At 43.5% G+C, this 14,789-nt stretch overlaps 1 protein-coding gene across 2 annotated transcripts in view; it reads left to right on the top strand.

Annotated features, from left to right (window-relative positions):
- Nucleotides 1-2,635: 2,635 nt before the first annotated feature.
- Nucleotides 2,636-14,789, top strand: part of PDXK (pyridoxal kinase) — a 39,198-nt gene continuing 27,044 nt past the window's right edge. Inside the window, exon 1 of one of the 2 annotated variants that reach the window (XM_027741961.2) lies at nucleotides 2,636-2,952. In XM_027741961.2, coding sequence (XP_027597762.1) covers nucleotides 2,866-2,952 — 87 coding nt within the window. In that variant the 5' untranslated portion in view covers nucleotides 2,636-2,865. Of the gene's footprint in view, nucleotides 2,953-3,057; nucleotides 3,133-14,789 lie in introns of those variants that run through there. The other variant, XM_039380209.1, reaches the window with a different exon arrangement.

The raw sequence follows: 14,789 nt of genomic DNA, 5'->3' as shown, positions 1-14,789 counted from the left end.
AGTACCTGGGAGTTATTTTTTTGAGAACAATAGAATAGCAGGATGCATGATCACTATGGAATCAAAGCTTCAATTTTCCTGGTACACAGAGTCTTTTATTATGAGGAAGAGGACTGATTTCTTAAAGAATAAATAAGGAAAAGCCTTTAAAAAAACCACTGCTCAGAAACTGTGCACACTTTCAGATGAGCTGCTTTCTGGAAGGGAAGGTGAATTATTTTCTAGCCTTTGCTTTGCTTGTGGCAACTTTTTTAGTATATGAATGTACAGATTCCCCCATAATTGGAAAAACATTGGCACTTCATACTGCTAAGTCACCCCCTTGATTACTTTCGTGTGTGCAGGTTCTACTCCTCAATTCATTAAAAATACTTCAATTCTTACAGCTTAGAGTACAAAGGGAGGCTTCAGATGTTCCTCTGGGAAAAGCATAAAGTTTTCTAGGAGTACTTGCCTTTGTTGGACCTTTCAGAACATTAGGAAGAAAACAGCAATCTTGCATAGAGTGGATTTTTCCACTTGCTTGGAGAAACAGCATGTGGTGTGGGAGCAAGCAAGAGAACTTTATCCCAGGAGAACAGGGATAGGATAACAGGAAATGGCCTCAAGTTGTGCCAAGGGACGTTTAGATTGGATATCAGGAAAAATTTCTTCACCAAAAGGGTTGTCAAGCACTGGAACAGGCTGCCCAGGGAAGTGGTGGAGTCACCACCCCTGGAAGTATTTAAAAGACATGTAGATGTAGCACTTACAGACATAGTTTAGTGGTGGATTTGGCAGTGCTGGTTTAATAGCTGGACTTCATGACCTTAAAGGTCTTCTCCAACCTAAACAATCCTGTAATTGATACCCATGCTGCAGTTTCCTTGCTCAGGTGTACAAGCAGTCTGGGGAAAATACAATTGGTATAGGCACTATGGAGACAAACCATTAATGCCACTATACAACTGCCTTAACTGAGGCCCAGTCTCACCTGACAACACCATGGAACCCACAAGATGGATCTTGAGTTATTCCCAAAAGGAACCTAAGCCAGTATGTGTGTATCATAGGCTTACAAGGTCAAAGTGGAGCATGAAGCCCTATTAGTGAGGAAGGGAAGAAACACAGGAAAAAAGGACAAGATCTGTATTCCAGCAATTGCCCTCCAAGCTAGAGGAGCAGGAGTATAACATGATGCAGATCCCTCATTGTTCTGGCCCTATACACCATGGAGATGCACTGATTTCTGCAATTCAAGAAATGCATAAATTTATAGGTGGTGAAGCAACTGTTAGTAGTTAGGCCAGAGTAGAATAAGCCTGAAGTTTTTTAACTGGAGTGATGACTGAAAAGAGGACAGCATGTTCCCTCATTTTCCAAAAGATTACTTATGATGAGGAAAATACTCTTTCACCTTGCTGAGAAATAATCACGCTATTTCAAGAGTCGATTCAAAGCTATCCACAAAGAAGAACAAGAGGCATCAGGCGTCATTTCTTATTGTGATCTGTGACGGTCAATAATGACAAATGGCCAGAGGAAGATGAAACTCCCAAACACACCATCAAGTCCTGTCTCAGCAGAGTCTTGATATATTGTAGCACTTGCCAGCCAACACATACATCTTCTTTTACTCTTTGGCAGCCCTCCGAAGGGTTTTTTTTTTTTTTTGAGTCAATAACACACAATTGCACTCACTTAAGAACTCGACTGTGAGGGTGGTGCTCTGTCAGGGCACCCACAGCTTGGGCTTAAGCACCTCCATGAATGGTGACTCCACCACCTCCTTGGACAGCCTATTCCAATGTCTGACCACCCTGACAGTGAAAAATTTTTTTCTATCTAATCTGAATCTCCACTATTTCAGCTTAAGGCCATTTCCTCTGGTCCTCTCACTGTGGGCATGAGCAGAAGAGACTGACCCCCACCTCACTGCAACCTCCTTCCAGCTGGAAAAAGCTCATTTACCATGTCCAGTTTGGGCTCCTCAGGACAACAGAGACACGGAGCTCCTGGAGAGGGTCTAGCAGAGGGCTATGAGGATGACTGGGGGACTGGAGCATCTTTCTTATGAATAAAGGCTGAGGGAGCCGGGCCTGTTTAGCCTGGAGAAGAGATGACTGAGAGGGGACTTCATTAATGTGTCTATATATCCAAAGGGTCAGTGTCAGAGGACAGACCAGGCCCTGCTCGGTGAGGCAACGGGCAGAAACTGATGCCCAAGAAGTTCCACCCGAACACGAAGAACTTCTTCCCTGTGCAGTGGAACAGATTGCCCAGAGAGGGTGTAGAGTCTCCCTCACTGGAGACATTCCAGAACCGTCTGGACACAACCCGCTGCCGCGTGCTCTGGGATGGCCCTCCACGAGCAGGGAGGTTGGGACAGACGACCCGCCGTGGTCCCTTTCCAACCCGACCCATCCCGGTGACTCCCCAAGCGCCGGGGCGAGGCGCTCGCCCTTCCCGCTGCCCCCGCCGTGCCCGGGCAGGGTCCGGGGCCGTGTCCGCGCTCGGTGCCCGGTGTCGCCGGTGCCACCGCCGGGCGGGGCGGCCGCTGGGGCGCGTGACCGGTGACGCCGCGGGGGAGGCGGCGGCGGGACCCGCGGCGAGAGCGCGGGGGGCGGATCTGCGGTGGGCGCCGGGCGCCCCCTCCGCCCCGCACCCAGCGCCGGGCAGCGACCACCGCGGGGGGAGCCGTGCGGTGCCCCCGCCTCCTCCCTGCCTCCCTCCCTGCCGCGGGGGGAGCGCGTGTGTGTGTGACAGGCGGGCAGGGAGGGCGAGCGCGTCACGCCGCCCGCGCTCCGCCCCCCGCTCCTGCTCCTGCTGCCGGCGCCGCCGCCGCCAGCTCGGCCCGGCGCGGGCGGGAGGGCGGGCGGCGCAGCCATGGAGCCCGAGTGCCGGGTGCTCTCCATCCAGAGCCACGTCGTGCGCGGCTACGTGGGCAACAAGGCGGCCACCTTCCCCCTGCAGGTGAGCGGGCGCGGGCCTGCCCCCCTCCTCCTTCTCCTCCTCCTTCTCCTCCTCCTTCTCCTCCTCCTTCTCTTCCTCCTGCGGCGCTGCCGCTGTTCCCCTGCGCGGAGCCGGGCGGGCGGTGTGATGGCAGCGCTGCCCGCCGCGCTCCGGCGCCCGGGCGGCCCCTGCCAAGTCGGGGTAAGGTCAGGGCACGGCGGAGCGGTGCCCTCCCCGCCCGCCGCGGTGCCGGGCGGAGCGGGCGGCGGGGACCGTCCCGGGGCTCCGCGCACCCCGCGGCCGCTGCGGCCGCGCTCCCGTTAACGCAGCTGCTGCTCCGTGCCGTGGCACGGCGAGCGGGATTAGCAGGGGAGGCGGTGGTGCCGGTGGCTTTGCTCGGCTCACGGTGGGGCAGAGGCGGGACCGCAGGCGCATCCAGCCCGGGCTCCTGCCCTTCCAGGGACGGTGGTCACGGTGTCCCGCGCCGGGGTCTGGGGGCACCGGTGTCCTTGTGCTGGCACAGAGCTCAGCCCCGTTACTCCTTGGAGGCGGGCTGGGACGGCACCCCTGGGTTTCTGAGGGTCTTGGGAGGCTGTAGTGGAGTGTAAGGACTTGGCTGTGGCAGAGGAACTGGCCCAGGGCTGGAGGGTGTAATTGGATCTCGGCCTTCATGGCTGTCATGTGCTGGCTTCGGAGGTGCTTGCTTGGACCTGGCTGGTGGTGGGAAAACACTGGGTGAACCTTTGCAGATCGCACTGTTGGCTCCTGTGAAGGGTCTCTATCCTAAAGGGCTAATTTGGGGCCTTCACCATCCGGAGGTCTTTGTTCCTTGAGGGCGTGTGTCCCTAGGAAGCTGTCTAAGAACCTCACTGCCAGAACGCGGTGTGTTGTGACATTGGTTATTTTGGTACGTGCTTAACAAAGGATGGTGTAACTCACTTGAGGAGACAGGAGACATGGTGTACTCTGATAAACGATGCACGTGAGACCAGGCCTGCAGCAAGCCAATGTCACACCCCGGTGTCACCACCCAGTTATAGTGTAACCAAGTCCCTTGAAAATTAGTACATGGTGAAGGGTGATGTATATTTGTAATCTGAGTATTGTGGAAAAATCTGTGTATGTGGAGCCCCAGGCTTGAAAGGTTGTCATGATCTACAGGACAAGTGTCCCTTCTTTCCTAACAGAATGATCCTGAAATTGTACTTCCCCCTTCTATTTCTGTGTAGCAGAAGAGCACACAGTAATACTTGTTCCAGAAATCTCCGGTCTCCAACTGTTGTCTCCATTTTAATTCTCTGTCCAAGGTTCTCTCTACTTTTCTGTAACTCAACCTTTCTGTGACATATGAACCTCTGCGTGTGACTTGGCAAATGGGTTCCGGTAAAGTGTCTTTAGCTCCTTGACTGTGATAGTATAAAATACTACCAGAGTTTAAAAAATCCTTTTGATGTTGTAGCTGGGTGGTGTTTAGGAGGCAGTAAAATTCCTCAGAGTACAGCATAAGAAGTTTCTGGGGTGGGTGGAAAAGAAATTCACTTGAGGCACAACCAAGCTACTACTAAAGGCTGCACTTGAAAATCCTATGCAGGCAACCCTTAATGAAGTTGTGCATGCTGGAAAGTTATGTAAACCCTTGTTTTGCTAGAAGATCAGATGTAGCAAGGTGCCATCAAGTGAAACTTTCCCCCTTTTTTTATGTTTTCTTGAAACAGGGAAAGGAATTACAAACCTGAGTCTTTCCCTTTTTTTTATATGTAGATAAAATGGTACCTGATGCTGTTCTTGAGGATGGGGGCAAGTGTGGCATGCTTATTTCCCATTCTCTTTTTTTTATTTTGGTATTCTGAACCAATAAAAGTTAAGTGAGGCTTCCTTCTGAGCTCACCAGTATTGAGTTTGCAAGGCAGGATGTGTGTCTATGTGCTTGTGAGGCCTGATGGGGTGAAATCCTGACACAACAGTTCAGGAATCTGTATTTGGACAGCAGCATCCAAATAGAAAACCAGACATGGTTTCATCTGCTGTTTGCAGACTTCTGCAAAAGCATCAGTCGTGTGTAAATGGCTCGTTCTTTGGTGGAAATCTGTGACATTATTATTTATTAGCAATAGCCAGCAATTTGCACAGCAGAGAATTCCTTAATGTCTTTTTTTTTTTAACCAGTTGGTTTTGTCAGAATTCCATTACACTAAAAGCTAAAGTATTTTAAAAGGAGGTATGTGGAAAGACTTCCTCTGTGGATTTTATGGTAAACACTTTCTATATATGGCAAACACAGCAAAACAAGAGTTATATATTAGAGCAGCTGTAATAATGAAAGTAATAGTCTGAATGGGAAATGTTAGAACCCTTTACACCATTTCAGGTTGAAGTACATTTAAGTAATTGGAGAATCTAGATTAACTAATAGGTCATAGAGGAAATGTACACCTGGGCTTGCCAGAAAATGAACTGTCCTCACCTCTGCTTTGAATTCTGCCTTGTCAAGAATTTAAATAGTTTTTACTTGCATGGCTTTACTATCTCTTAAAAAAGTTCTGAAGGTGGTTCAGAATAATTTTTAAGCCAGTCATTAGTTATTTCACAGTCATATAACCTGAGCAGCTTCTGGTATCAGGAAGTGGTTCAGGATTATCCAGCATTTAAGAGAGGAAGAGCAGTAGGGTGTACATTAACTTGGGGGGTTTCCACTGTTAGTCAGATAAATTCTTTTAAAACACCAAAAAATGTTTCTTCTACTTGACTAAGAGTTGTCCTAGTTTTTATGATATAAAATAAAAATGTATGTTTTCACCATGCCGTTCAACATTACTTTTATAATATGTGGTTTCTTCCTTAGAGTCACCTCTTATTTGTTAATTTTAAATATAATTTTAGGTTACCTTTCCTGCCTCACCTTCTAGATAGATAGAATGTGGCAGTAAGTAAAAATGGAGCGGTACTGGAAAACAGAGAGTTACAGTCCTTCTCAAACCACAGAGAATACACAAGGACAGGCTGATTTGTGTTCTGCAGAGGTACTTTTCATTCTGACCATCAGGAAAATTTTGGTAGGTGGATGAATTTAAGATTCATGTACCGCACCCATCATAATATCAGCTCTTGAGAATGAGTGTGTCAGTCTGTGTGTTTGTGGGGCCTCCATGAGCTTCCAAGAAAGAGTTTTGAAAATATAAGGAAGAGGCAGGAGAAAGTCTGAGACAGTTTTACTTGGGCACTGGACATTTGTTTGCCACTGGACTAGTTTATACCCCTGTCTGCAAGCCAGAGAATGTTGATCTCTGCTTATGTCTTGGTAACAGTGAGATCTGGAGAGTTCTGTACTTCCTGTTCTTACTGATAATGGTAATGGAACATGAATATGTTTTGTTGATCTTTTTTTTTTTGTCTGCCCTAACACTCAGAATTTGAAAAAAACCATGTCTCTGTTTTGAGTATTTAAATCTTGACTTCCTTTTATATCTGATTACCTTGAAGATGAAGCTAAAAGCATGAACAAATACTCTCAACTATTTGGGTCTGGAGAGTGAAATTGCCTGTTCTGAACTGTAGAACACCATAAACAGTTTCTACAATACAGGATAAAATGACCTTTTGAAATCTGTTAAATTATTTTATTTTATTTTGAATATTTTTTTACCTGCTAAATGGAAATAGTTGTCCGGGTATTAATAAGGGCAGATGATTCTCAGTCTTAGGCTAGTTCTCAGTAATTATCTTCTCCAAAGAAAACCTTAAGTCTACATTTTTATCTCTTTCTTAATTGTAAAATAAAACATGGGAAAACGACTTAGGTCAGCTTGGACTATAATTTCTTTGATATTTACGGATAGTCTTGAACTGCACTATCCAGCCAAGAGATTATAATTTACTTTCATATGCTGAGAGCAAAACCAGTATCAGTAGATCTTTGCTAATTATCTGCTGCCTTCGCAAAAAAGTTCTAAGATTTTTTAAAATTTATTTTGTTGAACAGAGTAGTAAAATGGATTAAGTATTTTGCAGAAAGATAAAGTGTATCTCTTAAACAAAATGATTGCTTTTTCTGTTTTTCAAACCCAGCTTCTCTTGTGTTAATAACATGAGTCAGAAGAAGGATGAATCAATCAAAAGTCTTTTCAGAGTAACAATAAGAAATGCTCCTACTGGGTAGCCCTTATTTTTGTTACAGATCAAAGGCTGAAAAAGCCTAACCTTAAACAAAAAGTAAATACAAAGATAAAAGAATGTATTTTCTCTTTGTAATAGCCAAAGATTGTCCTAAATTACATATCTGAAACAGGAATTATTGCTCTAAAATTGAACTTCAAATGGGGCTTGCAGAAGCACGGGTTTTTTCCTTACCTTTGTTTTTGTTCTTTTAGGAAAGGTAAATAAGTGGTGGATGAATTAAAAAAAAAACCAAAACAAAAAAACCCCACCCAAACAAAAACATTAAAAAAAATCAGGACCCCTCTGGGAAGGTTTGTTCATAGCTGTATAAACAGCATTTACTTATTATGTAGATGTCAGTACACATAGCTACAAAATGAATACCAGTGAATACCTTGCTCGAGGTGAAGTCCCAAAAAAGACTTGTAATCCAGAAGGTCCTAACAAGGTGGTTCTCCACCTGGTAGTCTGGATTTCTAGGGAAAGGCTTTACCAGAACTTTCCAGAAGAGTTTGTCCAGATTAACCCACCTATGAAGGAAGGATGGCTCTGGCTGTCTACGAGCTCAGGTGAGAACTTTGAACTTCTCTGAGAAGATTGGAGGAGATGGACTTTCCACCTGCATGGGAAGCTGGAAGCCAAGGCAAGTGGGATAGGACTGAGGACAAGAAAGTAGATTATTCCTCAAAAGACAATTAAAAAAAAAAGAAAGGGGGGGTGTGTCGCTTTCAACCCTTAATATTGCTTGGAGACAGACGAGACTGAGGCTTCTGAGGTCTCACTTTTATGTAATAGTTGGAGTTTATGTTTGTGCAGAACTCTAAACTAAAAGAGGCCTCAAATTTCTCTTCGAACTTTTAATGGAATCTTTTCAGCTACTAATGCAAAATAATCAGTTTGAAAAATTAGAGTAATTTCAACCTGCCTAAAAGACGTGCAGCTGGGACTGCAGATGTGCTGTGGACTCTGAATGACTGAGCAGAGTCTCTAATAAACAGAGAGCCAGACTGACTGAACCATCCTCATCCCAGGTCAAGTCTGAGTGTGTGACTGTAGGATTCATAACTGTTCCTTCAAGTCACTTAGTAGTGGCAACTTGTTAAATAAGCCTTTGTCATGAAAATACAAAAAATGCAGTCACGAAAATACAGAAATGCTGATTGTATAGAACAGTTGAAGAGCTGCAAAAAGCATCTTAAGATGCATTAAAAGTTACTTTGCAGTGTGTGTGTATGGGGCCAGTTGACCAGTTGGCATTTTGGACTTTTTAAAAAGGTGATGATAAATGTTTACAGTGATTGATGATTATGATCATTTGCTAACTTTTCATAGTACATTGTGAAAATTTGAGCTGTACCGATGCATATGGTGCTACTTGACATGATAGTTACACTGGAGAGTGTGTAGTGACATGTAGTGAACACAGAATGGTGCTTTTTTTTGACATAAATGTAGTCTTTTTGTCTACCATAACACAGCAAAGTGAAAAGATTAAGGAGTATTCCATTTGGTGTCTACAGGTATGTGCAAATATTTGATTTCAGAGCAAGCAAAAATGCTTTACCCTGATTCACCCACTGTCTTTGGGGGAAAAAAATGAGTTGTCAAGAAATTGCAAATCTTATTAAAAGACTGGAAAACCTTGCCTAAAGGTGGATTTGCACTGTTTGTGTGGAGAATATAATGTACTCAGAGACTCAGTAGCAAGTGTTTACTTGCTTAAGGCATTTTCATATTAGGAATGGCCTTATTTTCTATCTTTAAGTCTTAGATTTATTTTTTTTTTTTAATTCTTGAAGTAATTATGTCTTATTTCTGCTCCAGATGAGATATTCTCCAGTTGGGAGAATATTTTTTTTGTCTATTAACAAACAAGGAGAGATAAAAGAGACAATAGGGATCAGATTTTGAGGGGAAAAAAAGCTTCAAGTGAATTTCATATTAAAATGTACTAAAATGTATTAAAAATAAAAGCATAATTTGAAATAATAAAATGTGTCTTTAATTACATATATGAGGATTGTGCAAAGGTACACCTGAGAAAAATAGGGGACAGACAAAGCTACTGATAGTTCTCTAAAATCTCCCTTTAAGTCAAGTGTTGTTTTTTACTTTTCACTTTTTCTATTTATATCCAAAAAATGATGGTCACCCTTCCTTGAAAAGCATATTTAGTCATTTTAGATAAGGGATACAGCATTATCCATGGCTGACTGAACACATACCAGGCAGGTATTTTTAGCCTCTTTAGGCTGAAAAGATGCAAGTGAAAGTTCCACTTCAGTTGCTTGTGTTGTGTGGAAAACAGGCTGGAGTTGGTGAAGCAAATTAATATGAGGAGCTGGACATTAGTCCTGGAACATAAAATGTCCATTCTTCTGAAATTACTATATGTGATAGAGTGTGCAGCTCCATAGTAATATATACAGAGGAGAAAAAATGATGAGCATAATGGTTGAAACATGCCAAGGAGGTCTGTGTTGATAGATAATATGAGCCCCAGCAGAAGCCAGACTAGTTCATCATGTTGTGCTGTAGCTAAAAAAATATTACTGGGCTGAACTCCCTGAAATTTTTTCAAGCCTTTGTTGAGAACTCAAATTTTTTGGTACTAATTCATCCATGACACCTCTGAGCTCCAGTTCCCTTAACATCTGGAACAATTATCCACAGAACAGGTGAGAGAACTGTGATACCAAAACCTCTTAGGTGGTTCATTTAAAAACAAAACAAACCTCGCTTCACCCTCTGTCATCCTTTGTAAATTTTGAGCATATGGACTAGTTTGGGCCGAGTAGAAATCCTTCCATGGTGATTTAACTTGGCTGTCTTAGGAATGCAGAGCACCTCTTGCCAGCTGGATGTGTGGGATCGAGGGGGTGCTGGAGCACACACTGGAAAATGGAAAGTCTCTCCCCTGTGGCAAAGCAAAAGCTGGAGAGAGCTGCTTTCTGATCTGTGGATGCAGTGGTTCCCAAAAACAGCAGTAAGTGGTTTTCCTGACCTGAAGAACCTTTCCAGTCTGATCACAACTGTTCCAGTTCTCTCCACTGAGGGGTCCAGTCACGTTTTACCCCCCAGAAGAGGATGTGTGTGTAAATGTCAAGCAAGGATGACACAGCTATCAATGACATTAATGAGTTGAAGGGAGCAATCCATGACAAGTCTTCAAGAACAGCATTCATTGGGTCATCTTACTGGAAACTGCCAAGGAAGTGAAGTTCTGGTCTGTCCCACAATATTGGAATACAGCAACATTTTTTCTCTTGCCAGATTGACAGCCCATAAAGCCAAGTGTGTTATCTTTCATACTCCCCTTAATAGTTCTCTGCTTTATTGTTAACACTGAATTACTTGATATCTTCCTGAATTCTACCATGTTTCATCATATCTGCTATACATGGTAATTCTGTCCCCATCTTCTCTAAGCAAAAAGAAGTTATAACAGAAAAAAAATGTTGGCTAAATTCTCAAAATTTGATACTGTTTTTGAAGAATTATACACCAGAGCTTCTGGTCATGTATTTAGTAAAGTTGAGCCTAAATCTAATCAATTTAAATATACATATTTTTTATAAATCTGTTTGTGGTATTTGCTTTGGGTGATGAGTACTACTGAGCAAGGTTAGGCTGATGGAAAACTCATTTTTCCATCCACCTAACTCTTCACTGTGGTTATTTTCAGTTTTTTGGCAGGATACAGCCCCTGTCTCACAGGACTGGGCACCACATTACGTGTGGAAACCATCAGACATTCTGAGTAGCTAAAGATTGTTTAAAAACAGTTTAAAAAAACAATTAAAACTGAGGCCAGCAGGGACAGTATTTCCTGCAGCAGAGTAGTTGTTTGTTGTTTCTGTTTGTGGACCAGCACAAGCTACAACCTGTGTCACAGGTCATTCCTTTTGTAGATAAATACCGCTTGTAGCTTTATTTTGGGGGCAGTTGTTTCTGTTCTCACTGTAGTTAATGGCAGTAACATTGTGCCTCTACTCATTCATGCAACAACCAAAACAATGCTTGTTTAAACTTAGTTTTTAAATTTGAGAAGTTTTATATTGTCACCTGTGCTCTGGGGTGCAGTTTAACAATCTGCTGGTTTCAGTGGAGATGCCAGATTGAGAAACACTTGCTCTGTCCTTACCACTGACAGCTGGTCCTTCCACCTGCACTGTTTTGTGTCCACTTCCATGCTCCAAGGAAAGTCATTTTGTGAGGCCATGTGGTAAATGGCTCTGAGAAGCATTCCAGGTTTATTAAGGACTTGACAAAGAGAGAAAAGGAGAAAATGTGTGTTTATTTTGGGAGCTAGTTTCCTCACCCAGTTCCCTAATACAGCCCCACACACAGCTCTTTTGGCATGACTGAGGTGCCAGAGCAGGAGCAAGCCTCAGGCTCCTGCACCTGGCACCTGCTGAAGAAATCATTCCTCAAAGTGTGCTGTTATCTAAGACATCTGCTTATTCTGAAGGAATTGGTGAGACATCTATGTGTTCTCTAGAAGCTTCATTCTTTCCCTGTGGTGGCCTTGGTGTGATCTTTACATAATGTGTCACCTCTTTCAGGGACCTGTTTCTGTTTTTACGAGTATCTGTTATTGTACAGTTTAACACTGGTAGCAGAGTAGAATCCATTCAATAGTCTACCTAAGAAGTCCAAACAAAGCACATGTGCTGCATAAAACAAACCTCTCTCCTGTAGGATGACCCCACCTGAGATGTACAAAACGTTCCTGCCACATCTTGCTAATGAACTGGTGGTTAGAGGGACCTATCTAGCCACAATATGAACAGCAGGACTAAAAGTAAAATAAAAATCAGAGGAAAAGAATGTGTTGTGGGATCCTGCCCCCCATTTCATTCACTAAAATAAAAGTAGATTAATTCCATGCCTGTTGGACCTATCGCTGCTATGTCTGCCTCTTCTAATCAGTGTTTGTAAACTTCCTCGTGTAGCACTGTAGGATTCCAGCTGGCAGAGTTTGCAGTGACAGTATGGTGTTTTTGTCAAATTACATCCAAGTGTAGAAGGAAGAAACATGAAGATGACGAATCTGAAATCCGCGGCGAACCTGCAGATTTTATAACTCTTCAGAAGAATTTGTGAACTGCAACTTCTCCATCTGAAATCAGTGTCTGAAGTCACTTTTGCCTGACAGCAAACGCTCTCAGGATGGGGGTGAAATGTATTTCCTAGGTGGAAGGCAGACAGACTCCCACAGCACCACCTCATTCTCCTGGTTTTATGTTTGTCCTTTAGGGGGAAGAATGAAGGGGGGGAAGCAGAAGCTGTTACTCCTTGTCTTTCACTTGCCTTAGTCTTTCTAAATTGGTGTCTTGCAGATCCATCACTTGATCCCACCCCAGATGGCAGGAATGGCCTCCTGCCCATAGGAAGGTCAATAGAGCAGCTATACCACAAATCTTTTGACTCTACAGTCGGGTCTATCCTGAACAAAACTGTTGTGGTGCAGGGAATAACGGTGGACGAGCATGTGTGTCTTGCAGGCACAAGAGGCGGTTTGTTTGAGTAGCCTGTGGAAAAACAAGGAATTTCTTAGTGCTGGACAAAATGGCTTAGAGGGAATTTTGATAAACACATATATTTTATGTCATCTTCTTAGTTTGCATTAAATGGTTAGCAGTGCATACCAATCAGTCTGCCCAGGTGCAAAGTAAAACTGAGTGACCTAGTGGTATGGGCTCTGAAACATTCCTGTGTCTCCAAAGCTTATTTGGAAGAGCATCTTTAAGGCACTATCGGATAATCTTGAATTTGACCTGATTATTTTTCAGATAAGTACTTAAATTGCAAGCCTTTTCAGAAAAGTCAAGAAATAAACTATTTGAGAACATATTCACTGCAGTCTCAGGCTGTTCTGGTTTTTTCTGTTCAGATGGTCACGACATTACAGCTAGATCAGCCCATCTGCAAATTCTCCGTGAGTCCCAATTTTGCCAGAGCACTTTGACAAAAATTGCAGTCTGCTCTGACAGAAGAGAGAGGCACTTGTTTTCTGCTTCAGTCTTTAATATGTCCTCTGTGGTGTCTAGTGCTGAAGCCAGCTTGGAAATCCTGAAAATGGGTATGGGGTTGATCAAAGATGAAAAGGGAATGTCACTCAAGAAACAGGCATTACGCTACCTGAGGTGATCATCTTGTCCTGGTTTTGCTGATTTGGGACTAGTTGGTTTGGGACCTGAGAACTGGCCCTGGAGGAACAAAGAAGCATCAAAGCAATGTGGCTGCAGCATGTATGAAACACCCCAGTCTCCTCCCCACTTGGCTTCCTCTCATGTAAAATCGTAGAATATCCTGAGTTGGAAGCATCGTCAAAGTCCAACTCCTGGCCCTGCACAGGACATCCCAAGAATCCCACCATGTGCCTGAGAGTATTGTCCAAACTCTTCTTGAGCTCTGTCAGGCCTGGGGCTGGGACCAGTTCCCTGGGGAGCCTGTTCCAGTGCCCAGTCACTCTCTGGGTGAAGAACCTTTCTGTAATATCCAACCTAAACCCCCCTGAGGCAACTTCAGGCTATTCCCTTGTGTCCTGTCCCTGGTCCTCACAGAGCAGAGCTCAGTGCCTGCCCCTCCTCTTCCCCTCCCGAGGAAGGTGTAACTGCAATAAGGTCTCCCCTCAGTCTCCTCAAGGCTGAACAACCCCAGTTCCCTCAGCTGCTCCTCACAGGCTTCCCCTCCAGACCCTTCACCATCCTCATAGCCCTCCTTTTGACGCTCTCTAATAGCTTAATGTCCTTCTTACACTGTGATGCCCTTTTCTCAAGGTCATCTGGTGTATGATTTTATTGTATGCTTTGTAATTGTCTATTTCTAACCTCAGAATTTGAAGTGGTCTGTTTGGTACCTGACTCTGGATTAATGAATCACCAACAGTATGTCCAGCATCCCCGTTCCTAGTTTATTTGCTGCAGTATTTTTATCCTGGCACAATATCCCCAATATCTTAATGATTTTTCTTTGCAGTGCCTTGTCAAATGCTGCACCAAGATACAGCTGTATTATGTATACTGAGTACTCTTTAGCTACTTGGTATGGTTTATTAAAAGCTCAGAAAGAGAAAAAAGAGATTGGGTTAGTCAATAGCAGTTTCAGTTCAGTTTATCAACCCACGCCAGCAATTATGCCTGCTTCACTAATTGTCAGGACATGCCTTTTCTTTTTCCCAAGTTCCTTTTTCTCAAATTGAATTTGTGTTCTAATTTTCTGCACCCAGTACAATGTATGTTTTTCAGTTCAGCAGCAAATGGAAGGAGTTGCAATTAAAGTGAAAGAGCTGGCACACGGTGAGAAGAGCAAACTGCAACTGGGAAATTTTTCTCCCGTTCCAAATTAGTTTGATTACAGAAATTCAGCCTTTTGAAATATGTTTCTTTGTCGTGTCCAGAGGAATACAGTGGAGCAGTGGTGTTCACTGGAACTACAGTGATGAGATAAAGTTCCAAATTGTAGTACATTAATGCAAACAGCTTGTAATACAATGGATACATAGAGTGTTTCATGGCCTGACATGGAGACTTCCTTATTGGAAAGTATTGCTGCTATTACCTAGCAAAAAAAAACCCCAAACCTCAATTACCTCATTTGACAGGGTAATTTTAACAGTGGCAGTAAAGTTAATTCTGTTAATGACTTTCAATTAAGCTTGGGTTTAATATATATATATATAAAATTGGAAGGAATAG

Source organism: Pipra filicauda, unplaced genomic scaffold, assembly GCF_003945595.2.
Source record: "Pipra filicauda isolate LSUMZ 115617 unplaced genomic scaffold, ASM394559v2 scaffold18_size4552066_pilon, whole genome shotgun sequence".
Taxonomy (NCBI): Eukaryota; Metazoa; Chordata; class Aves; order Passeriformes; family Pipridae; genus Pipra; species Pipra filicauda.
This window is presented reverse-complemented; position numbering and strand designations above follow the sequence as displayed.